Here is a 25,000-nt window from a genome sequence, read left to right as displayed (position 1 = left end):
AGACGCATTACAAACATTATTCAATCAACTCAAGTATGACTTGAATACATTGCAGTAGTTAATGACTGATTTCACAGGGATGCCCTTTTTTCAGTTAAAGCTGGAAAACCGTCTTTTTGAAATCTTCTGTCTGACCTTGATCGTTATTGGTGAGTTGGGTTTTTTAAGACGAAAGTATTGGTTGTTTAAAGGCAACAGTTAGGGGGAAGCCAGATGAATCTGCATCCTTTTCTAGGATTTAAGGAAACCATTTGAGGAAGAGAAGCTTTGCACAAAATATTGTCATAAAATATGGTCTTTACACGAAAAATTTCAGGTTTTTGTTATTTTAACAAAGGGCATCCCTGATATTATATCTAGAAGTGCTGGACTGGAACAGAAAGGACTTCTGACAAGTGACTCGCATTAATTTGAAAAGTGAACTTTGCTTTCAACTTACTTTGCTTGGCATATAAATAAACACAGCCATAAATAGATCAGTGTGAAACAAATTGAGTTTAGTTCAAGCCATTGCAATGGGATGTATAAATCATTCCATTTATTATATTTATAATTAAACCATTACCTGTTCCCTGCACCCCAAACCAGCCATCCCCCCATAACAGTAAACGTGGATCCCTTGACATGGAGACAGCTGCCAAAATTCAGGCCCTCAACGTCAGATCCCCTCAGACCAATGGGGCAGCCACTAGTCCAGGTGATTACAACCTGTTTGACAAGAATACAGAGTGCATCATATGGGGAATGCAAGCACGAGCCGTCCAGGGCATGTTAGACTTTGACTATGTCTGCTCCAGAACAAAACCGTCAGTTGTTGCCATGATCTACCCATTCACGTGAGTCTGTCTAAGTTTGATAATAGCAACTTAAATAATGTCTTAATCTGAGATTAAACTTGTATCTGTTTATTTATTGATTTATTTTATTTATTTATTTATATATTTATTTATTTTAGCAAATCATTACAAATTTGTTATCTGACACTGTATCTTTCAATAAATAAAATTAAATTAAAAATGATTTTGTCTTCGTTTCTTTTCAATTAAAAAAAATTGTCTGTTGTTTATTGTTTTTGTTTTGTTTTTTTGAGATTTTTTTTTTTTGGTTTTGTTTTGATTTTGTTGTTGTTTTGTTTTGTTTTTTTTTTGTTTTGTGTGTGTGTGTGTGCGTGTGTGTTTGTGTGTGTGTTGTGTACTCAAACAAAACAATTGGATTCCATTCTATTTTCAGGGGAGATCATAAACAGAAATTTTACTGGGGCCACAAGGAAATACTTATTCCTGGTAAGGAAGTGATGTCGTTGACGTTTTATATCAAGCCACCAATACAGAGATTATTACACTAATGTCAATAACGCCCTTTTATAATATTGCCTATAATATTGTCTTAATATTGCTCAGTTACTCCATAAGTGCAACATAGGAAACTAGAATAAAATACTTAACAAGTTCCATGAATAACGTTTCTGAAATCTGTGATCATCTTTGCTCCTTTTATCTAAAGTTGTTTTTTGGCAACGTCTTTGAAACTATTTTTATATGCAATAAATCCCAATCATTTCTTAGAGCAGTCAACTGGTATACGTTTTAAGCTTGGAACTGATTGAGTTACACTGTAAAAACGCAAAAATGAGTGATTTAGCACCAAGTAAATATTTTTAGCTGTTGTCCACTAACTTATAAAAGCCGGCTCACCAACAACCAATGTCTCACCTTCCATTCCAGTGTATAAAAATATGGGAGATTGCATGAAGAATCATCCAAATGCAGACACCCTGGTCAATTTTGCCTCATTGAGATCTGCTTATGATAGCACCATGGAGACACTCAACTACTCGCAGGTATGAATATAAAACATTTTTTTAGTCAGTCTGCTTATGGCGAGGTTGATTCTAGGCAAGGAAGTTGATTTGTTATGATTGCAAGGTTAGCTGTTGAGGATCAGAATCTCCTACATCTAGAAATCTTTTGGGCGGAATGTGTATTAAAAAATATATTTTTGAAATATTCTTTTTGTTACTAATGTCGTCTATTAGAAATATAAACTCTGATTAAAATATAATGATAACATCAATAATAATGATAATAATAATGATGATTATAACAAAAATAATATACCCCAGCAATGAATCAACAGCAGCATATATTATCAAGCAATTAATTAAGTGTCGGGGAGGGGAATTAAGTTGATTAATCTTCTTTACACGTTCAGTATTGTAAACCAAAATACAGACCATTACTACCAAAATTTTGTGGTTTTAAGTAAAGTCAATAATTCAAATCTCTTCGAAACATTTCCAGATCCGGTCCATATCAATCATTGCTGAGGGCATCCCAGAAAACAACACTCGTCATTTAATCAAAGAAGCCAGGGAGAAGGGTGTGACTATCATTGGACCAGCCACGGTAAGACTTGGGATCAGAAATCAATAAAAATGGGTAGCCTCTGTTCTCTCACAAATCTAGAAAAAAATAATAATTTGATATTTTAGAAGAATAAATGCAAACATTCAACTATAATGTTACACCTAACCATTTGTTTAGCTACGCATAGTAAAGACCTACTTAGTTCCTATCCTCTTTCTTCATTGTAGAACATAAGTCCTCCACTGCAATCTTCATTTTCTTGTATTTTCCGCAGAACTTTTTAGTTCTTAACCAAGACAAAGGAATTGACTACCTTATAATATATAAAGTGCTTCCATTTCAACTCTGGGTTTACCTCTTTTCCTTTTCTCCATAAAATAATGATAGAGTACTTGTGCAATTGATGACTGTTTGGTATTTGTGTCCAATTGATACGATTATTTTCAGAATACATATGTCTCTGTTGTTTCCTTTTGTTGTTTTGCAAGTGTATGTTTTTTCTTTATAATAGAATGTCATTCATAATTGAATATCATAGCATGTTGTCATCTTGTGTTTTATGAATTTAATATGGATTTAACTTAAGAATGAAGTTGAATAAAGGCTGCAGGAATAATCTCTCTAATAGTTAATTTTTTATTACTGCATATCGTCGTAGAACTATAGTTTGTTTATTTGTATGTTTGTTTTTGTTTTTGCATTGTTGATTGTTTATATTTTGTTGTTTTTTGTTTGTTTGTTTTGTTTTGTATTTGTATGTTTATTTTTCAAACTGTTTCACGTATTCTTGATGTTTAGTTTCCTTTTCTATTTATCCTAAGGTTGGCGGAGTCAAGCCAGGATGTTTCAAGATTGGAAACACTGGAGGAATGCTGGATAATATCCTGGCATCCAAATTGTACAGGCCTGGAAGGTATGGAGGGTTTGGGCAAATGTGAAAATGTAGAAAAGTTGGAAGGTAGAACGGCTTATTCATCCATGCCATTTTTTTATTGCTTGACAAGTATGTTCATCCTGAATAGGAGAGTATCATCTGCAAATAAGCGCAGGCTTATCAGATGGGAGATGTTATTGCCCAGATGACTTGGTCATGCTATATGGGTAATAAATACTGCAAGAACTGAAAACTTGGCAGTTACTTTAGATCCGGTATGTAAGAGACATTGACATCTTAAGCTTGAGATTAGATTCTAACTGATACTGATGTTAGACTTGCATTAACTTGTTCTTTTTGGGGTTTTTTCACAAAAACTAATCCATTGTCAAAAATTGTGATTGAAAAACTGTTCCAACCACTCAAAGATGGCTTCAGTGAGAAACCTCATCATTTTATTGTTAAAAGGAGAGAGTGTATATTTTTAGACATTGGAGAAATTAGGTATTGATAAAATTAAATGGTGGAAATATGCTCTATTCACTTTGATGATAAGCAATAAAGAAATGTCATATATTTGAATTTTCTCTTTTTATTCCAGTGTTGCATATGTGTCTCGGTCTGGTGGAATGTCCAATGAACTCAACAACATTGTGGCCCTGAATGCTGATGGGGTAGTGGAGGGAATTGCCATTGGAGGAGATAGGTAGTTTGCAATATCACTATTCGCAGGACTTTAGCACCTTTAAAACTCATTCTTTATCCAAACATCGACATATGACAGGATTTTAAAATGAGAATCAAATAAAATCAGTCTATATGTTTATACAGTACATTTCCACTGATTCACTGTGCTAAATGCATTTCACTATGCTTCAGTTATTTCCCAGCAATCCATATGGAGCCAAATTTATATTTCATACACAAGAAGTTCCTGTAAGGCATCCTTTTGGAACTGTCTTATGTTCACAACTGAATCAAGTAGAATGATATGTGTAAAATGCCACCCCCGAGAACATAACTATAGTTTACAATCATTGTTACCCATTTGATCCCTACCACTCTCAATATTGCTAGAATATTGTTACATGTTAGTCACTGATGCGCTATGCTACCAAGTTCACACACATATTGTATTTACTAAAATTAAGAACAACTTGTAAACCAATACATACTTTGAAATAAAGCCTCAGTTGTCTTTCTTTACTTTGGTTTTCATGGCACAATGTTTTTGATTATTCCAGATACCCAGGCTCCACGTTCATGGACCACATTATGAGATATCAAAACAACCCAGATGTCAAGATGCTGGTGTTGCTGGGAGAGGTGAGTCATTAAATAATATGAAATGTGTTGTAATCCAATGTTTAATACACTGTACTATCAGACAAAAATAAATATAAGGCCTACATATACTTGGAGCTGTGTTGAGTTTCCCAATCTCCTACTGTGCCAGTCAGCTGATCTTTCCTGATAATAGAATACACTGACCACTTAATAACATTGAATTTTTTTGAGACATAACCTCCTTCATCTCATCTCATGTAGTTCCATATCTGAAGCAGACGTCGGAGGTCATCTTCCGCCAAGCTGATCTATCTCTTGCCAATTCTATTAAAGCAGCGCCACCTTTCTCAGCTTCATCTGTCCAAGTTCTTATCCCTTTCAAATACGTTATTCTTTGTCTTCCTCTTATTCTTTTTCCATTCATCTTTCCAGTCAAGGCGAGTATTTCCAAACCAGGGTGGCGGATAATGTGTCCTAAAAATTCCATTTGGCGTTTGATGATTTTTGTTATCAGTGATCTTTTTCTGTTTTCTAACCTCCTTCAGCATGACTAAAAAGTAATACTATAGTTACATTTTTGAGATGTGTGGTATTGTGACCATTTGTTGTTAAAAGTCGTTAGAGTTCTATTTTCAATAGATATCACACTAAGACTTGTAAAATGTTGCTGTTCCAGAAATTTTCTATTTACTGTTATTCGTGTTAGTTGAAAACAACAAAAATCGGGGATTCAAAAGCTAAAATTAAAATTTTAACACATTTTGTTACTTCAAAATGAGATGCAGTAGAAAAAAATTCAAGATTATAAAAAGTAATTTGTTTGCTATACTAATGCTGGTATCAACCGAAAAAGCAATAAATTTCTTGTCTGTGATAAAACTTTTGACACGAAATCATCAGATTGGTGCCTGATATCTCCTGATAACTGATGGCATACTGAATTTTGGTCAAACGGTATATATGTGGCTCACCACTTCAAACAGGCATTACAATGGGGTGAAGTAGATGCTAAACATTAAACAGTGCTGATGGTTGTCCTCAGATCCGTGGAATTCCGCGATTTCGGAGTCAGAGAAGGAATTCATCCTTTTAAAAAATGACATTTCACCCCATCAAATTTACTGGCTTGAGAGATTTGATGTGTGGTGGAAAAAAATAGGTGCAGTTTCCCAGAAGTTAGCTAGAATATCATTGATAGTTTATCATTTCAATTGCTTTAAAAGTGAGGGTCAGTGCAGTCAAAAATGCGGCTTAAAGGCCAGCGTTCAAAATTTTCCTCCTTTTTTCACTTTTTGTCACCATCAGCACCTAGTAAACTTATATAAAGACTATTAGACTTGGTTCAAGTTTCTCTGCTTTTTTGAGGAGAATGAATATAATAACTTATAGTGACATTGACTGAAATTTCACTCCTCTAGTCATTTTAACTTTAAATACCATATTAGCATCTGCATCACTCTGACACAGGTTTTGGGGGTGATAGGTCACATATTTTAATTTATGTATAAAAACACCATTGTATGGATGTTATCAGTCATATGCTATTTTAAAGATATTACAATCTTGTCCTGTTTATTAGTGATTGATTTACTCAAAGGACTGTAGCTAAAATTAACCTTCGCCGTACGTCGATAATTACACACAAATTGTACGTCCTGGGTCGTTTTCGACCCATACAATTAAAGAGGGAAAATACGTCCTGGGTCGTTTTTGACCCATACAATTAAAGAGGGAAAATATTTCAACCCATATAATATAGTGAAATAAATGTGTCAGGAATGCCTCCAACTGCATTAGCCATTGATAGTGGCCGAAATTTGACTCCAGGTATTTGATATTGATACATGTAGATATGTTTAATTAATTAATGTGTATACTTCTTTCTTTATTTCTTGATCGCATTCCCTTGTATACCGCATTTCAGTGTAGGGACAGCTTATGCTGAAATATCTTTGCATCAAGGTTTTTAGACAAGCAGGTGGGCTCATACGAAATAAATAAAACAAACAATAAATTGAAAACAGATAACTTGTGATTATTGAAATAAAGAGTTGAATCAAAAAACAAAACTGTGTTGTTGCTTTCTTTCAAATAAAAAAAAAACATTTGAACAATTAAACTTAAACATGACTTGGCTTCCTCATTTTTGTTTAGTTTACACAAGCATCGCACACAATTGTTGAGTGGCTCTTGCACAGGTATGCACAACATTTTTTGCATTGGGATGCCCCCTTCCTGTCCGCCTGCCATGGACACATACTGCACCGACCCCGTTTTCTGGCTCCCTGGTTTGGGAGAGAAGGTCCCAATGCTGGAGTAGAAAATTCAATGTCCACCCCCATGTCTTTGAGCGTTGCTTTGAAGAGCGCTTTGAGCGGGCATGATGCCCTAATGAGCGTCTCATTTCTTCTAATTATCTGGTCACGCATAAGGGTTTTGGATATTTCCCGAATAAAATCCCCCCGCGCATTTTTGTGGTTGAGACGATCGTTGGGGTTTATGTGTTGGTGCAGAACTCTGGCCGCGATAGTGCTGAGATCAATCAGATTGAAAAAGAGGACCACTGGCCATCTCCTTGTTGCCCTTTTTGTTGTGTAGGAAAGGGCCATTTTATCCATGGAGTCAACACCCCCTTTAGTTTCGTTATAGAATAGAACAACTTCTGGCTTTCACTTTTCAGTTGAAGTGTTGACAGCAGCTTCACCGTGCATCGATGACAACAGGATCACATTTTTTGGCCGATGACCCTGGTAGCTACACAGCATCCTGTCATCTTGGAAGGCAAAGGCTGATTCATAGAGGTCCAGTTCCTTCTTTGCTGAAAATTTGCTGGGCAAGAAGCGCTTGTCCCTACGGACGGTGCCAACAACTGTTGTTCTCTTCTCTTTTAGTTTCTGTGACAACAAATTGTCCGTAAAATAATTATCGCAGGTTATTTTTCTCCCTTTTCCTGTGAATGGGTCTGCCAACCGCATTACCATCGATGCACCACAAGTCAGATCTCCAGTTTGACGAGGCGGCTGGTCAGCTTCCTTCCCAATATAGACAACACCATTTAAGGGGTAGCTGTTTTTTGAGTCGCAAATCCAAAAAAGTTTTATGCAGTACTTTCCAGGCTTTGAGGGGAGGTACTGAATGAATGAACACCGACCTCGAAAAGGTACAAGTTGCTCGTCCACACAAAGGTAAGGTCCGGGAATGTTATGATTTCTAAGATTGTCATTGTGCATCTGAAAAATGTGGCGAAATGCAGCAAGTTTGTCAGTGGTTTGTCTAATACGGCGTGTTTCTTTGTTATCAAAACGTAAGGCAGCCAGTAATTCAAAATATCTCTCACGTGACATTGTTGCCCGCACATAATCTTGCCCAATCATGTCTGACCATATCACTAAAGTTGAAACTTTATTTTGCTTTTGTGCACCAATCATTAGGAAAATTCCTACAAGACCATCCAACTCCACTATGTCGGTTTCCTTCCAACGGTCACCCTTCTGCCTTCGACCATCCTCATTCGTGCGAATCACAATTTCATTCATCATCGATTGGTTTAGGAATAACCCAAATAGTTCTGCAGGACTTTTCTTGTTCCCAGTGTTTGGAATTATATTCCTCGGAACATTGAATACATTCTGAGTAGGAGTTCTACTTCTCTGTATCGGCTCACTCAGCCAGATCTGTCCATCTTTTGCCCGGTACAATGGAATGGCCAAGTGTCTGTCCCGTGGAGACTGCACCAGAACAGCTTGCCTTTCCTCATCTCTGGTGGATCTGTCGTCCGTTGTCTCATCTGGATGAATGAATGAGACAGGTAGACCAAAATTTAGGTAAATGCATATTACGTACATTGGCAAATCAAAATATGTTTGGTCTACAATTAGAAATAATACAATTCCAAATAATATGTCACAAAACACAGATACACAGTCACATCACATCTACACACCACCCACCCACATACTTTGAGACGCAAACACACATTGCACTGTAATAAAAAAAATATACATACCTAGTACAGATTCATCATCGGTGGTACTATTGGAATCAGTTGAATCTGCATCACTGGACGATCCATCATCATCATGCTCCGGGATAAATTCTTCTTCATCGCTCATCAATAAGTTTAGTTCACTATCACTGTCTGGTCCGATGGGATCATTATATTCCTCACTAATATCCGTTGGATTATTCTGATTAAAGTTATCAAACAAATTCCGCCTTGCATCCATGATGTGAAAACAGCAACAGGAAGTTCGTTACAAGTACAAGAAGTGTGAGGAAGGGTACTTTCAGTATTGTAACTAACATTAAAATGGTATCGATACGCATTAATTATCAAGTTCATAGGTTTAGATCGTTAGGGAATTGTTTAGAAGCCTTCCATTACAAAAGAAAATTGTTGTGATAATACATACTGGAAAATTTTGCTTGATATAATATCTGGGTCGAAATCGACCCACGACATAAATTACTATATATTATGTATGGGTTGAAAATGACCCACGACGTACTTGGAGGGGGTCCAAAGTTTAAAAGGTCATATTTGGTAAAATTCTGTAAGTAACGAAATAGCACCACTAGAGTATGTTGTAAGAAAGGTTAAATTTAGATTACATTGAGGGTAGAGGTCAATAAATTCATGGCAAAACATAAGCAATTTTTAAAACCTCTGGGTCGTTTTCGACCCACGACGTACTGCGAAGGTTAAAACATTGTTTAGATTTATAAAGAATTAAAATTATAAGATGTAATTTTCTTAAGAATTCATCCTAAATATTTCTTTTTTAAATTAATGAAATAAAACTATGAAAAAGCAAGCCAAAATGTGATACCTACTTAATATTACATAGCCAACAATTATTCCCTCATGTGTATCCATTCTGTAATTGTTATATTTATACCCTTTGACCTTTTATTCTTTGACAGGTTGGAGGGGTTGAGGAGTACGAGTTGGTGGAGGCTCTAAAGACAGGAATCGTCAGCAAACCAGTCATTGCCTGGTGTATTGGAACCTGTGCTAAAATGTTTACTTCTGAGGTCAGTATGGAGAATCGCATCACAAATTAAGGAAATAGATTAAGAAGTTATAAACATTTTTAAATGTTTTTCATTTTCAACTTTAACTGTAACTTAACTCATTTTTATATGCATTTTCATCTTCACTTAAAGTTATTTATTTTCTATCGGAACCTTTGGGATCTGCTGGAATCTCTTTGTTTGTCCTTGGAACTGATTTTGGAAAAAGAGAAAAAAAGGGTAAATGAATATTTTTTATAAAAGCTGGTATGATTCTCGTTACATAAGAAGAAAAAAATTTATTCCTGAAAATCATATTAAGAAATTTTCAATGTTTCAAACGTGGAGAATTCGACCAAAATCTTGTTGACAACCATAAGAGGTCCCCTTAGTCTACCATATATAATTTTATAAAATATACTCCTCCTCATGCAATCCTTACACCAGGTTCAATTTGGTCATGCTGGTGCTTGTGCCAATGCTGATGCTGAGACGGCCAATGCTAAAAACGAAGCCCTAAGAGCAGCAGGGGCAGTCGTACCCAGAAGCTTTGATGAACTGGGAACTACCATTCAGTAAGTGCAATGCAACTTTGGTTCAGCTCATCGAGTTAATAATGATGGTAATGATAATGGCAATGATAATGATGCTGATGATGGAAACGTCCATGATGACAATGACGACAATGTTAATGACAACAACAACAACAATAATATAAATAAAATAATAATAATGATAATTTAACAATAACAATAATAATAATAATAATAATAATAATAATAATAATAAAAGGAAGAAGAAGAAGTGGAACCTGATAATAATTTATATTTGAATATAAAAAATATAAAATTGCATTGTGTGGACACCTGTCAAAGATGTACACTTTTCCAAGACACCTTCTCTCAAACTTTGTCTTTGGCTTATGTCAAACTTTTTTTTTCTCTCCTCTCTCCCTAGTGATGTTTATTCACAGCTTTTGGCAGATGGGACCATAGTGCCCAAGCCGGAGACTGCTCCACCAACTGTTCCAATGGACTTCAACTGGGCTAGGGTAAGTATTTCGCGTCTAAGCTTGTTGCCAGATTGACAAATCGTCAGCTTGTTAATATTTTAATTTTGGTTTTAGCAAAAGTCGATTGAATATTTAGTAATGACATCAAATCAATCATATGTTCAATTATATAATCAATCATTTTCGATACATTAAATTTTGTAGGGGTTTTTTTTTCTAATTTAAAAAAATGTTTGGGGGAGGGGTAGGCAACAGAATGTTGTTTCTTTTTTCTAATATTTGGAAATTAATTATGGCAGTCAATAAACACAACTTAGCATAAATTATTTATCCACGGAATGAGGTCTGTATGTTGTTTCAAGTAATGGGTATTTTTTAAGACCGCTAGGTTGTGGAGTTTGGAGTTGATGTTTAACACAGTCTTACATAGAGTTTAAATATCTTGTGATTTGAGATCTTCACTTTTTCTTTGCACAGTATTTCTCATCCTTATCCTATATACAATTAAAGAGGTTTTATTCATGTCGTTCTCATTTTGATTTATCATTCCTTATTTCTCTGCCTTGCGGACATTTTTCTTCAAAATGTGCACTGTCTTTGTAGACATATAAAACTATTTTGTGTTGTGTCCATTTATTTAACATTTGCGATATTTCCAATTTCCAGGAACTTGGCTTGATCCGAAAACCTGCATCCTTCATGACATCCATCTGTGATGAGAGAGGACAAGAACTCCTCTATGCTGGAATCCCTATCACTGACATCTTCAAAGAGGACATGGGCATTGGAGGAGTGCTCAGTCTGCTTTGGTTCCAGAGAAGGTACTACCCAAAATACAAGATCTTTATTTCCATTATTATTCCTTTGTTTGTTGTTTTTTTTAATCGCATAGTTGCACTCATTTATTCTTTTAATTTTTATATAAGCGAATGAATAAAATAATATTTCTAAAGATTTTTAGAGAAATTACTTTTAAAGATCTTTGGCAACATTTTATTCAGAATTCCTGTGAAATGCTAGCACAGTGCAGCTTGGATATGATAAATTTATATCTAACTCAAAACTCTGATCCAACAAAATCTGCTTTTCATAAATATTTAAAATGGCACTGCGAATTCAAAGAAAGCTTGTATTAAATTTTAGTGCTTATTTAATCTATTTTCCTTACTATCCAGACTTCCCCGCTATGCCACCAAGTTTGTAGAGATGTGCCTGATGGTGACTGCTGACCATGGACCAGCTGTTTCAGGAGCTCATAATACCATTGTGTGTGCTAGAGCTGGGAAAGATCTCATTTCATCACTCACCTCAGGGCTACTTACAATTGTAAGAAAGGGACTGTTGCAATAAGTGTCATTAGTAGCTTTGTCATAACTGATGTCATAAAGAGGGGGGGGGGGGGGCATGTTGTAAATTAGATTCTCAATCATGTTGTAAATTAGATTCTCACAAATGTTTTTTTATTACTTTAATGTAATGGGTAAACGTAAGAAATCGTATCTTTGCAGTGAATTGAACCACATATTTATTTATTCTCATGAAATTGAAGATATATATAATTTAGGAATAATGAAGCGATGCTGTATTTGTTTTTGTTTTTTTCTCCCTTTCCAGGGAGACAGGTTTGGAGGTGCCCTTGACGCAGCTGCCAAACAGTTCAGCACAGCCATGGATAGTGGCCTCATCCCAATGGAGTTTGTCAATGACATGAGGAAGAAGGGCAATCTAATTATGGGTATTGGTCACAGGGTCAAGTCGGTATGTCCATATTTCCAGCATGAGATTAAATTATTACCATAACAAGAAACGGATTGTGTCCTCATTTTACTTATTTCAATCAAAGTAAAATTAGGGATAAAAATTTATGTGGTTCACTATTATGAAGACAAATCAGCCTTCAATGACTTTAACGTATAACTCTAGAATACTTGTGTCAAAACTTATATCTATATAGTTACACTTATTTTATACTATTTTTTAGCAAATATATTTTATATCCAAGTAATTATGAAATAGACCATAACATCTTTGGAAGATTTTGTGGATCATCACAAGTTTTTAAACAGTACCTTAAAATATGTGTGTGTGTGTGTGTGTGTACGTGCGTGTATGTATGTATGTATGTATGTATGTATGTATGTATGTATGTATGTATGTATGTATGTATGTATGTATGTAAAAGTGTATATATGTATATAAATTTTCTTTAAACATTGACAGATCAACAATCCTGACATGAGAGTCGTCATTTTGAAAGATTACGCTCAGAAAAATTTCCCAGCTTGCCCATTGTTGAATTACGCACTTGAAGTGGAAAAGATCACAACGTCAAAGGTAGTGAGAGTCTTTTTTGTTTTTGTTGTGTTGTTCTTTTAGTTGAAGCCTTTTTTTGTTGTTGTACCACTCATTTTTCCATTGTTTCGTATGTTGATGAAGCATTGGTTATTAAATAATGTTGACTTGATAAAGTTTTGCGACAGATTTTGGATACAATAAGATTGGTGGGAATACGGGTCGTTCATTATATCTGATGCAAGAGTTGTCATTACTTATGTTAAGTATTTAAAATAAAACATGAATATATTTCTATTTTCTGTTGAATCTTTAACCCACTGAATCTGAGTTCCATTCTAATAACCAAAATTAGCATCGATTGTCCTTCAATTGTGAATGTGAATAGTATGTTAAATATTGTCAATACTCTCTCCACTCAATCTGCCTTCCCTCATCCCCTATGGTTAATTACCATAAATTTGACATAAGTCTTCTTTCCTCCATGCCAGAAACCCAATCTGATTCTCAATGTCGACGGTTTGATAGGTGTAGCCTTTGTTGATTTACTCCGGAACTGTGGATGTTTTACCAGGTAAGATTAAGTATAAGTTGAGAGGGATGGGAACTTGGAGAAATATATAGAATATTGCATTCCTTTATTTTTAAAAAATAATATAAATATAAAAAATAATTTAGCAAGAGTTTATAATGGATTCAATATCTTAGTAAAGCAGGCGTATTTTACTAGAATGCCAGGGCTGACTGATAATATTGGGTCTATTTGCCACTTCTATGCAATTTACCTGCTATCTCAATGCACTAAACCTTTTTAAACAAATTGTCTGGCCTTACTAATTGTCCTGCCATTAAAAAAAATTGCTGTGCAATATTTAGTTCATAGATATTAAATGTGAAATGGTTCTCGTAAAGCTGGTTATTGTCAATTTTACCAGTAAAACCCATTTACAAATTTACATAAAATTTGGTCACATTCAGATATTTGTTTTCTTCCAGATTCAGATTTATTATCCATATTTGGTGGAAGACTTGTGGGATAGCGTCTTATTTTTGTCCACTAAATTGTTTCCAAATTATACATTTAGTTTATTTTTATTAATGTTTTTTTCTTTTGTAAAGGAAATACAGATTCATTGTTTGTCTCCTGCAACGCATCTGTATACTCAAGACAATTATTTTTGAAAGACGTAATGCCATGAACAAATTGAAATATTTAAACAATTAATGTAATGATTTTTTATTATTATTACTTTTCAGGGAAGAGGCTGCTGAGTTTGTGGACATTGGAGCCCTGAATGCCTTGTTTGTATTGGGACGAAGCATGGGATTCATTGGTAAGCAGGGGAAAGGGAAGGGAGGTGGGAGAAGATTTTGTTGTTGAGTGTTGATGTGATATGATACTTTTGACGTTGTTGGTGTTTCTAAAATGAGAATAAGGTGATTGTCTATTTATTTACTGTCATACCCATTATTATGGTGGTCATAATTAATAACTTGAACCTGCTCCATAAAAGCTTGAGATTTTAAATAGCGTAATATCCACTTAATATACTCAAAGAGCTTTACAAGGAGCCCATAGCCAACAGCAACACTTAACACATAGGATGAGACATGATGCCTGTTAGGTGATATTATTATTAAAATGTTTTCGACAAGTACAATGCTGTTAACGGCTAGGTACTTGTTTTAAACCTGAATATGGTGACAGAATGTGAATATAGAGCCTTTTCCAAGGACTCAACTATGCACCGCTCAGAGCTCAAACCCAGGACATTCTGATCCGAAGGCGAGTGTCATACCTCTAGACCACATAGCCGCACAATAACCATAAGCCCTGATAACCAAGGTTTTCCATGCAGATGTCACTATGAATAAGAAAATGGTGCACAAAGTCTAAAGGGTATCAGTCACTAATTATTAATTTACAAAGTCAGATTTAAGTCAATTGAATTAGACATAAAAACGAGTAGTGACAGTGACAGAACAAATGAAATGTTTTTAGTGTATTCTAATTCAGATCAAAGTTTTTTTTAAAAGAAGTCCTTTTGATTAGATATTGAAATGAATGGTAACAAATTGAATGAAATGTCTTTAGTATTCTTAATTAAACTAGAGTAGCCATTTTCAAGGATGTCATATTCCGTTGTAAAAAAACAGGTTATTCATTAGCGCTTGCTCGCTCTCGGAAGAAGCCGAAAAGCATACAAGAATCAGACCTTGCCAAAATTCTATGCTCATGGGAGGTAATGACTTCTTATGTATCCAAAATTTTGTCACCCAGCTCCAACTTGCTGTATTGCCAAACATGCTGGAATTCAGCGTGCTAGAATTAAGTGAATATTGTACATAGAATTTTTAGTATAAATTGTGATCATTGCTTTCCCATTCCAGGTCATTTCTTGGACCAGAAGAGACTAAAGCAGGGTCTGTATCGCCACCCTTGGGATGACATCTCATACATTATGCCAGAAACGAACACATCCGAAGCCAACTCGGATTCCATCTAAATTCATGCTGAGGAGACAAAGCATGTCAAAGGATTAATGGATTAATGACTGCCATAGACAGAAATCTGCTTGGGCCCTTTCAAATTGAAATTCTGTGGCTAGGTGTATGGAGCAGCTAAGACAAATTATCAAGAGAAATAATCAAACTTCTCAAATAGTTAGTCTAATGGTTTCACAGAATATCTAATGGATATTTTAAATAAAAATTTTAAAATGCATTCCAATAAAATTACTTTTTTTATAAGCACTTGATGCATGGGGCTATTAAATTATCTTATTGTGGGAAAAGACTTGATTATGGGAATATTTTGGATACTTTCATATCATAGCCATAATTTGAGGGCAGGCTGTCTTAGTAGCAAGTCTCTCTTATTATTTGATCACGTATTAATTCCAATTATATTTTCAAATTTGTGATTTATTATTTATTATTAACAATACATTGAAGCATTGTGATTTATATGGCTGTCTGGCGGTACTTTATTACTGTCTTGGAGGTAATGGCAGATACTGGAGGGTGTGTTTTTTGAGGTTTTTTAAAATTCATAGTTCTTGAAGCACTATTGTGTAGCATGAACATCTGCTGAAGATGTCATGTGGTCCAAATTGGTCAAGACAGTTTTATATTTACAAACATACATACTGACCAAAAAAAGTGATACCCAAACAAACATCCATCACTGTGCTGTACATGAAGAAATGAATACAATTTGTTATAACTAAATTGAGAAACCATCTATTTCTGTTACACTCATTTACATTACATCTACAAAAGTAGTTTTTGGATTATAACACATGTTCCAGGTGCATCCCTTTTCTCGGGAGTGGGGTAGACGATAGCAGCATGGAGTGCTTCCATATCCTATTGCAACCTCTGGCATTCTTTCTCATTGATTCCTCTTTGAATTACTCTAATCGTTTCCAATACTTTGACATGATACTAAGACTTCATCAGTTTTCTCATTTTGATCAACAAAGAGTTAAAGTTCAATTTTGTCCTGGTGTCTCGTTGCAGCTCATACTGGAAATTTTTGATTATGGAGACCGATAAACTTCATCAGGTTTTGCTGAACCCTAATTAATGGGGTTTTTTTTTTTGTTGTTCACATGTCTGTTCATATAAAATAGACCTTACTTGAGAATCAGTTTTTTTTTCTTCAAAAAAATTTCTCATCGTGATTGGTTTCCTTAACAAACTAACAACACATATTGACTCTAGATTTGGCATTAGCGGCAGTGTCTGATGAATTTTGTATCTTGTATGGTTTTAATTCTAAATCTTGTTTTAGAATTCGTCTATTATAATGTCAAGCTGAAGACAGCAACAGCGTTTTGATTTTGTGGGTGTTTCCATCAAAGATTTATGAACAGCATTGATCTTTTTGTGGGTACTTTGTGTGAATTATTGCCCACTGTTACTTGAGACTGACTTTTACCCAGAGGTTTTATTTTCAAGGGATCAAATTTACAAGCCCATTTTAATATTGATTTTTTACATGGGAGACCATTTTGTTTCCTCTTGTCAATGGCAAATTAATTTGCAAACTGGAGCTGTGTTTGACTGATTTTATCATGAAGTAAGTTTTGAGAGTAAAAGCACATTAATTTAAATGGCTTTGTAGTGCGTGTTTGAGATAGATCTGGTGTACTTTCAATTTTTGTTAAATCTATGAACGAAAAGGTGCCAATTTGCTTTCATTTAAGTTTGGTGCCATAGGGGAAAAGTTCTTGCAGTTTTCTTTAGGTATCATTTTTTTATGGGTCAGTTGGTAAATGAACATTGCTTCTCACAACCTCCTGAATTCCATGAGCAAAAAGGAATATGTAAATGATTTCAGTGTGCTTGTCTTTTGGGAGATAACTCGGGAGAAAATTTTATCCATTGTGAAAGACTGAGATTTTGTGTGCCGCTCTGTAAAAGAGTTTTAAGACGTGGGTTGCTTCAAAGTTGCGGGATATATGACATTTGAGTTTGGTTGTCTTTGTAAAATATTGGACAGTCTGGTACTGCTACACCGCCAAAGATGGACTTGACTGACATCAATCCTTGATTCAAAAATCCATCTCTTTGGACCACACCAGTCAGCCTTTCATCAGCTAATAAAAACATTATATTTCCATGCTAAGTCAGGTGTCTTCTTATTTTTTTTTACTTATTCAAGTATTATATTTCCCATCTTAAACAATTTCGATGTGTTTTATGACATAGCTCATATATCTTTTGTATTTAATACACCTCTGTTCCATTTTTTTTTTTTAATGTATTGATTAAATATTTGTGTTATAGTATTTTGCATATTATACGGTGTTAGATTTTATTAAATTTTATAAAATGAGTCTTTTTGATGACATATGTTCGTTTCAGTTCAGTCTAAACGACCACAGTTCTACTTTTCTCATACAACGATACTCAAAAAATATGAAAAAGACAATATGCAATATGTGGCTCTTTGGTGCAATGTTCCTTGTATGAGGGTTGCCTATCCATTTTGTGAATGTGTACCCAGCACAGAAAGGGCTGAATGTGTAAACCATCATTCCTCGTTATTAACGATGAAATTTTTAACTCATTGCCCCAGATATAAATTTTCATGTGTTCTTAGATATAATGCATAGGTCGTTGTTTTTAGGTCTAATACTAGAATCACTAGAGCAAAATTCTCGACCTCCCATGGAGGGCAGGGAGATATTTGCTGTTACTTCTATCCCCTTATATCTGTTTTCTGAGTTGTTTCTGTCTTTGTCTTAGACTGAGATTACTTAGTTTTGTCCTGACCCTGGCCGGAGTCCTTGGCTGGGAGTTATAGTTTTGGGAGATGATATTTTTTTCATTGTAAATCATCTCTCTGTTATTTATATACGGTCATTTGTTCATCTTTAACATAGATTTGTAAACATTTGAGTGCAGTCCTCTTAGTGGGATCTTGTGCTGGTGTCTGGGCAAGACATTTAGATGATCTCAAACAGTCTCAAACTAAGTACATTGATAGTGTGCTCTTGGAATCTACATGTTTCCTGTTTGAATCATTTCCCCTTTGTCTTACTTTTTCCTCAAGTCCTTTTAATTGTACATCTAGAATGTTTTTACTATCCAATTTTCTTCCTTTTTACTGGCGCTGATATGGTCTAAATGTGTTGCCAGCACCGTAAAACCCTAAAAAACAAACAAATACATGTGTACAGACTTCAAAGTAAAGCGATGGTTGTCAACTATGATTTGTCTTATGTCTAAAATTAATCCTCCATTCTCACATCCAGCTGTTTTGTTCTCATCGTTTATTCTTCCTTTTACAATAGCTAATCAAGGTGATAGACCAAGGTCAGCACAAAGATTGAGATTGTGTCTATTAGTATTAGTCATTAGATCAGACAATTTGAATATTGAATGGAACTGATTGATTGTTTTATACGCAATGGTGAAATTACATGGAAGAACTAATGAAATAATGTGTGGTTGTGTGATTATGATGAAAGTGTATGGTTTGTGTGATATCAAGATTGTTGTTACTTTAATATATATATTTCTTCTTCATTTTTCGAGGGAAACCACTTGCACTATAGCAATAATGATTTATCTTTTTAACTCTAATTAATGAATTATATAATTTTTACATCAACTGTATTGTGTTCAAGCATTACTGCAGTGTGTTTTTTTTTAGATTTCAGGCTTTTTGAATGTTTGTTCTAGCATTAGAAATGCGGTATTATGTTTAAATTACCATAACCACAATTATCTTTAGTAGCTGCGTGGTTTGATATGTGTAGTTCAATGATTATGGCTTAACAGTTTGTTAATTTTTTTAAATGTAATGAATCTATCTAGATTGATAGGCCTACCTACTGAGTGTCGTACGTTGTTTGAGCCTGTGATGTCTGCTAGTTTAGCAATCCATAGTTGATTATGGAATGAATTCTACAATTTTTCAGTAGGAATGTTGTCTCGATTTATCTTGTTAGAGAGGGCGATTAAAAAATGGGAAAACTAAATAAAATTGTTTTTTAGATTTCTTTATTGGTATTTAATGGATTTCCAATCACATATTTTTCTACGAGTTTGATGAAATCAAAGTCCTGAGTGGGGTCTTCTGACCTCCAATGGCGGGCAGTAGGCTGGGCTTTCTATCTCTCTTTATCTGTTATCCGATTTGCTTTCTGTCTTTGCCTTGGAATTAGATTATTTGGTTTATTCTGACCAAGTCGAAGTCCTTGGCTTTGAGGGAAATAGTCAAGTGTGTTGTATTAGTTTTGAGAGATTTTCCTTGGGATTTTTTTCCTTGTAAATCATCTCTCTGCTATGTTACTGTATTATTTTTTGTTTTGAATACATATGTTTTGTAAGCATTTGAGTGTATTATTCTTGGTGGGATCCTGTGTTTAGGCCTGGATGATACTTCGGTGATCTCACACAAAGCAAATTGATGGTTTGCTCTTGGAATCTACATGTTCCCTATTTGAGCCATTCCCCTTGTCTTACATTTTCTCAGATAATTTAATTGTAAATCTAGATTTTTTTCTGTATCCCATCCTCTCCCTTTTTACTTTTACTGGTGCTGAAAGGACCTAAATGTGTTGCATGCGCCATAAAACCTTTAAGAACAAACAAAACCAAAAAACAATCAAAGACGTCCACTCATCAGGTGGATGACGTGACCAGTAGTATTGAATTCGGAACTGTAATCACTTTCAAACCAATTCACATCCAATATTTAGTAAATTAGCGACCCGATGTCTTGGTTTTTTAATTGGATGAAAGAGAAAACAATTCACAATCCGAACAGGAACTTCCGTTTTACTATGAGATTGGAGGGATAAGGGTTGAAGGGAGGGGGCATGAGGGAAGACGAAAGAGAGAACGGTTGCCTGATGATGTGCTACTTGGGAGTGCCTCGGATATTTGACATGCAGGTGTTTTAACAGCAAAGCTGATTTTTTGTTTACAGATAATAGTTTCCTTTTATCTTTATTATTGTTAATGGAGAATAAAGCGCTTCCACCAAGAGAGCAGTCAGAGTATCGGCATCAGGACTCAGACTTTAATTATCTATAATATAATCGCGTTGCCATTAAAGGGTTACATTGCTACCCCCTCCCCTTATTTTTTCAAACTCAGAATTGTTGATTACTCTTTTTATTTTTTTAATGATTAGCAAGTGAGGTAGGAGTGTCACAGGATGCTGGACGGTGCAGGTCTAGTGCAATTAACCCTTTGCCAGTGACACTGATTTTTTGTTAGTTTCCCTTTATATTATTTTTAATGCAGAATAAATCATTTCCACCAGAAGAGCAATAAGAATATTGCAACTTGGTATTCATTTAAACTATAATTGCATCGCTGTTATTTGTGTTTTGATGAAAACGGTAAGATTTTCTTTGAGGTCCAAGTAAGATTGGAATTCGCCTTTGAAAGGTTAAGTTGTTGGGTTTTTTTCGGGGGGGGGTTCAAACGCAGGGGTTTTTTTTTTCTGACTGGCAAATTGCTTGCTGCACTTACCCGCATGGCCTGCACGCACAAAACGATCATCTTGGTCACAAAACAATACATCTAGGTCACAAAATGATTATATCTAGGTTTAGTTTGTGCATGACAGCAAACCAATCCAAGCGACTGGTAGTTTGACAGACTTTGACTTAAAAGACTCAGTATTTGCAAGACCCTTATTATAAACCAATTCCCACCCCAGCTCTACTATTTATATTATATATATAAATGCTAACACATTACTTGGTCTTGGGCACATTTTGTCTTTATTGTGTGATCGGTGAAACATGGTGCCATTTACTTTTGGCGTTGTATTAAGCAATGTGATTTAAAGTCACTCACCCATCACTATAAAGACTATTGTAAGAAAATATCTGGAGAGGTGGGGAAGGGGAGACAACTAATTATACATCAACCTAAAGTTAAACGCTATATAACTTTTTTGGAACAAAATGGTTCACATCTTGCGTTACTCATAGACAAAAAGGCTGGTATCGGTCCTTCGTGCATTCAAGCTTTTTTTTTTTTTTTAACTTCTGTCCACCTACCAGTGATTGGGTTGATGGGTCTGTTTGGAGAGTGCTTTGCAAGAAACTAATGTCCAATCTAGAGGGCAGCAAGCAATTGTTTCTGATTGTCCAATGCTACAGAATCAAGAATAAACTCCATAGACTACTTTTATCTAAGACTGCTCATATGCACTAAAGTAAGTCGAGAGTTTGTTTTTAGAACTGTCACTACAATTGTAATTAGTGCGTCTTCCCTTGTCAAAAGAAAATCAATCATTGCATGCACGCAATAATTAATCATTTCTTGTTCACCAAGACTGACAAATGGCTAAAGTATAAGATAATACCATATCGATAGACTCAATGCCAATATTTTAAGTAACCGACTTTTTGGTTTATTTAAAAACATGGGATGAATGCATTCTTGTTCCATTCAATGGGAATAATCATGTTTTTGATAACTTGAAAAGAAAAAAATTCTTTAAAATGTTTGCTGAAGCTATGAAATCGTTTCAATTAACCATTCCGGTTAACCAGTGATAGTTATATAGCAAAAATTCTGTCAGACATTGTTCCAATTAAGCGGCTGTTCTGATAAAGAGGCATTCCAAATACGGGCTTCGACTGTATTGGGAGATGGAAGGAGAAAATACTCGACAAGTTAGCAGATTCACCCAATGAAATAACCAAGAGGAAGTGAGGAATAAAACTAGTGCATTAGCAAGGATGTTTACAGGTAATTAGGGGTTCTCCATAGCTCAGTTGGTAGAGCACTTGCTATAAACGCAAAGGGACAGAGATCAATCCTAGCAGTGATTGGGTAGCTGGGTCAGTTCGATCTGATGGAAAGTACTTTGCGATAGACAAGTGTCCTAACAAAGGATAGCAAGCAATTGCTATTGTCCATTTCACGCTATAAAAACCGGGATAAACTCCAGCTCCATGAGCCTCATGGCTTTGAAGGACTACTTACAGGTAATTATGGTTTGAATTAAAGGTTGTTGACTAATCTACAGAAAACCATTTGTTTTTATCTCTATTCCGTTTTTCACATTTCAAGATACAAACCCTTTTGAATCACCCTGTGGATCAATCTATCAAGAAAATGTAAGACAAAGGGAACTATTTTCACAGCGATCAGAGGTAGATCCATGAGAGGAACAGTTCAACCCCTGAATAGTGACATCGTCTGGACCAGGAAAATCATGTCATTATCAAGGATTGTCGTTATTGCTGAGTTGCCAGGCGGAAAAAGAAGATTGAAAGACGCAGACCACTGATTATTATAATTAGACACGTCACAACCGTGTTAGAAAGTTTATTACCCCTGATGTAAAAGGGCTTACAAGTTATGCTTTAACACTTCGTTGTATTTTCATTGTTTTCATCACAATTAGTGCTCGAACTACCTCAATTTCACTCTGTCGTTTATACGGGTTTGGGACCAGAAGAGTAAAGCTATATTATAATTAGCTATGAGGACCGAGTAAGGATCATATTGGTTGGAAAAAAAAAAAATAGAATTTTTGTATCGTGTCAATTTCAGCAATATCCTTGATGCTAAACAGGGTTTTTACTAAAATGTATGCTGCTATATTGAGTTTTTTGTTACTATACAAAAATTAATTTGAATCAGAACACCATGTAGCTATTCAGGGTGTCGTTATCGAGACGCTGCATTGTATATCCTTGTACTAGTCTAAAACCACAACAAAGTCCCACACTGATACCACCACACGACTTCCATCAAAGGGATACACATAAAAAAGGTTACAAAATAAGCATTTTCATATTATTTTTTTTGGTTTGTTTGTTGCTTTAGGTCTCTTCCAACACAATTGAGGTTATATGAGAGACCGCTGAAACAAAAAAACAAGCAATCTAACAAAAATAGTACAAATGTAAATCAAAATCATAACCTAAAGATATCATAAGCTAAATTATAAATAACCAAGAACAAACAGGCAGAAGATTTACAGAAAAAAAAATATCCCCTGTCAAAAATACAATCACAAACCAAAGAAGCAGGATAGGCTAGTAAAGAGAAGAAGAAACGACATCACTATCGGATCGTACACCCATGCGAACATCATAGGTATACGATTCAAGGGTGATGCTCCCATCCAACCACCTGCCATTTTCATATTACTTATTACAGGGAACACGAAGAAGATACGAGGGCTGTTCCAGAAATAAGGTAAGTAGAGCCATATCTCCTGAACCATGATGATATTCAAAATCTGTAAAGTGAATATTAAAGATAATTTTGTTGTGCATCAGTGCTGAACGTTTCAGCACTATTGATGAACAAGATTCTGATCTGCATAAAAACAAAGATGCCTACTCCCATAACTGAGTGGTCCAAAGAAGTGTCACAGAACCTCCTTCAACGAGTCCATGATGAGCAACAAATGTGAGTTGGACCTCTGGTGGAGACCTAGGGCCTGCTGAACAGTCTGTGTGTTTTCTTGACCATATGATCACTGGTGATGAAACCTGGGTTCACCACAACATGCCAGAATCAAAAAATGATTCGATGATCTGGAAAGGTCCTTCTTCGCCACTGGCCAAAAAGTTCAAAGTGCAACATTCAGTGAGAAAGTTAATGGCCACCGTGTTCTGGGATGCCAAAGGTGTTCTCTTGATTGATTTTCTGCAACCAGGTCAGGCCATAAACGCTGCCAGATACTGTGAAACAAACTTAAAGAGGCCATACGACGAAAGAGACCCGGTCGGCTCAGCAGAGGAGTCGTTTTTCAACATGACAATGCCACTCCCCATACTGCAAACATGACCAAGCACTGGTTCCAAAGGAATACGTGGGAAGTTTTACCACATCCTCCTCATAGCCCAGATCTTGCCCCATCAGATTTCCATCTGTTTGGGCCCCTTAAGCGACACATGGGTGGAAAAAAAATTTGACGACGATGATGAATTGATTTCAGAAGTGGAGAATTTCCTGAAATGTCTTGACGTCAATTTTTTTAGGGAGGGGGCATTTGCCCTCCTGTCACGATGGAGGAAATGCATTGATCGGAACGGCGACTACCTTGAGAAGTAAATAAATGATGTCCAAGTTTATACTACTGTAAGTTTCATTCAATTCCATTCACAACTTTTTGAGTTACGAGCTTACTTACCTTATTTCTGGGACAGCCCTTGTATTACTAATTACTACAGATGATTTACAAGGGAAATATCATATCTTACAAAAAGGCAAATCCATCCAACTGTGTTTCCCTCCATGTAAGGCTCAGGCGAAACCATATGTTAGCCGGGTCCGCTAGATCTGGTGGAAAGTACTGTAGATACATTGTGATGGACACCAATTAACACTAGATACCCCTTGAATTTAATCCCACCCCTGGGGTGGGGTCTTTTAACATCCCATAGTGAGCAGGGAGGTCTCTTTTACTGTGTCTCCTACCCCCCTATATCTATTTTCATTTTTCAGGGTGCTTTCTGTCTTTGTCATGTGACTACCTGATTTTGTCCTGGCCTGACTCCTTTGCAGAGAGGGAAACAGTCAAATGTATAGTGTATTCTCATAAACAATATCTAAACACGATGAGGTAAAAAAACATTAACATTTGCACATTTACATTTTTTTTAATTTTTGAAAGCAAGATAAAAATATATAGCTATAAAAATCGACAATCAA

The 25,000-nt window shown here is 35.4% G+C and overlaps 2 protein-coding genes across 7 annotated transcripts in view; one reads left to right on the top strand and one right to left on the bottom strand.

Annotated features, from left to right (window-relative positions):
- Nucleotides 1–19,343, top strand: part of LOC144966605 (ATP-citrate synthase-like) — a 70,261-nt gene extending 50,918 nt beyond the window's left edge. For all 6 annotated transcript variants that reach the window (XM_078903312.1, XM_078903313.1, XM_078903317.1 and 3 more), the window contains 17 exons: nt 589–836; nt 1,231–1,283; nt 1,725–1,840; nt 2,301–2,405; nt 3,188–3,279; nt 3,842–3,946; nt 4,485–4,566; nt 9,451–9,561; nt 9,988–10,115; nt 10,498–10,591; nt 11,219–11,373; nt 11,728–11,878; nt 12,167–12,310; nt 12,773–12,886; nt 13,336–13,418; nt 14,102–14,178; nt 15,236–19,343. In XM_078903312.1, the coding sequence (XP_078759438.1) occupies nt 589–836; nt 1,231–1,283; nt 1,725–1,840; nt 2,301–2,405; nt 3,188–3,279; nt 3,842–3,946; nt 4,485–4,566; nt 9,451–9,561; nt 9,988–10,115; nt 10,498–10,591; nt 11,219–11,373; nt 11,728–11,878; nt 12,167–12,310; nt 12,773–12,886; nt 13,336–13,418; nt 14,102–14,178; nt 15,236–15,351 (1,974 nt within the window). In that variant the 3' untranslated portion in view covers nt 15,352–19,343. The remainder of the gene's footprint in view (nt 1–588; nt 837–1,230; nt 1,284–1,724; nt 1,841–2,300; nt 2,406–3,187; nt 3,280–3,841; nt 3,947–4,484; nt 4,567–9,450; nt 9,562–9,987; nt 10,116–10,497; nt 10,592–11,218; nt 11,374–11,727; nt 11,879–12,166; nt 12,311–12,772; nt 12,887–13,335; nt 13,419–14,101; nt 14,179–15,235) is intronic.
- A 2,368-nt stretch (nt 19,344–21,711) lies between these two features.
- Nucleotides 21,712–25,000, bottom strand: part of LOC144966604 (ASNSD1 upstream open reading frame protein-like) — a 9,532-nt gene continuing 6,243 nt past the window's right edge. Inside the window, exon 4 of the mRNA XM_078903311.1 lies at nt 21,712–25,000. This exon is cut by the window's right edge and continues 449 nt beyond it. The gene's annotated coding sequence lies outside the window, so the exon portion shown is untranslated.

Source organism: Berghia stephanieae, chromosome 2, assembly GCF_034508935.2.
Source record: "Berghia stephanieae isolate SIO BIC M18660-M18661 chromosome 2, UCSD_Bste_1.3, whole genome shotgun sequence".
Classification (NCBI taxonomy): domain Eukaryota; kingdom Metazoa; phylum Mollusca; class Gastropoda; order Nudibranchia; family Aeolidiidae; genus Berghia; species Berghia stephanieae.
This window is presented reverse-complemented; position numbering and strand designations above follow the sequence as displayed.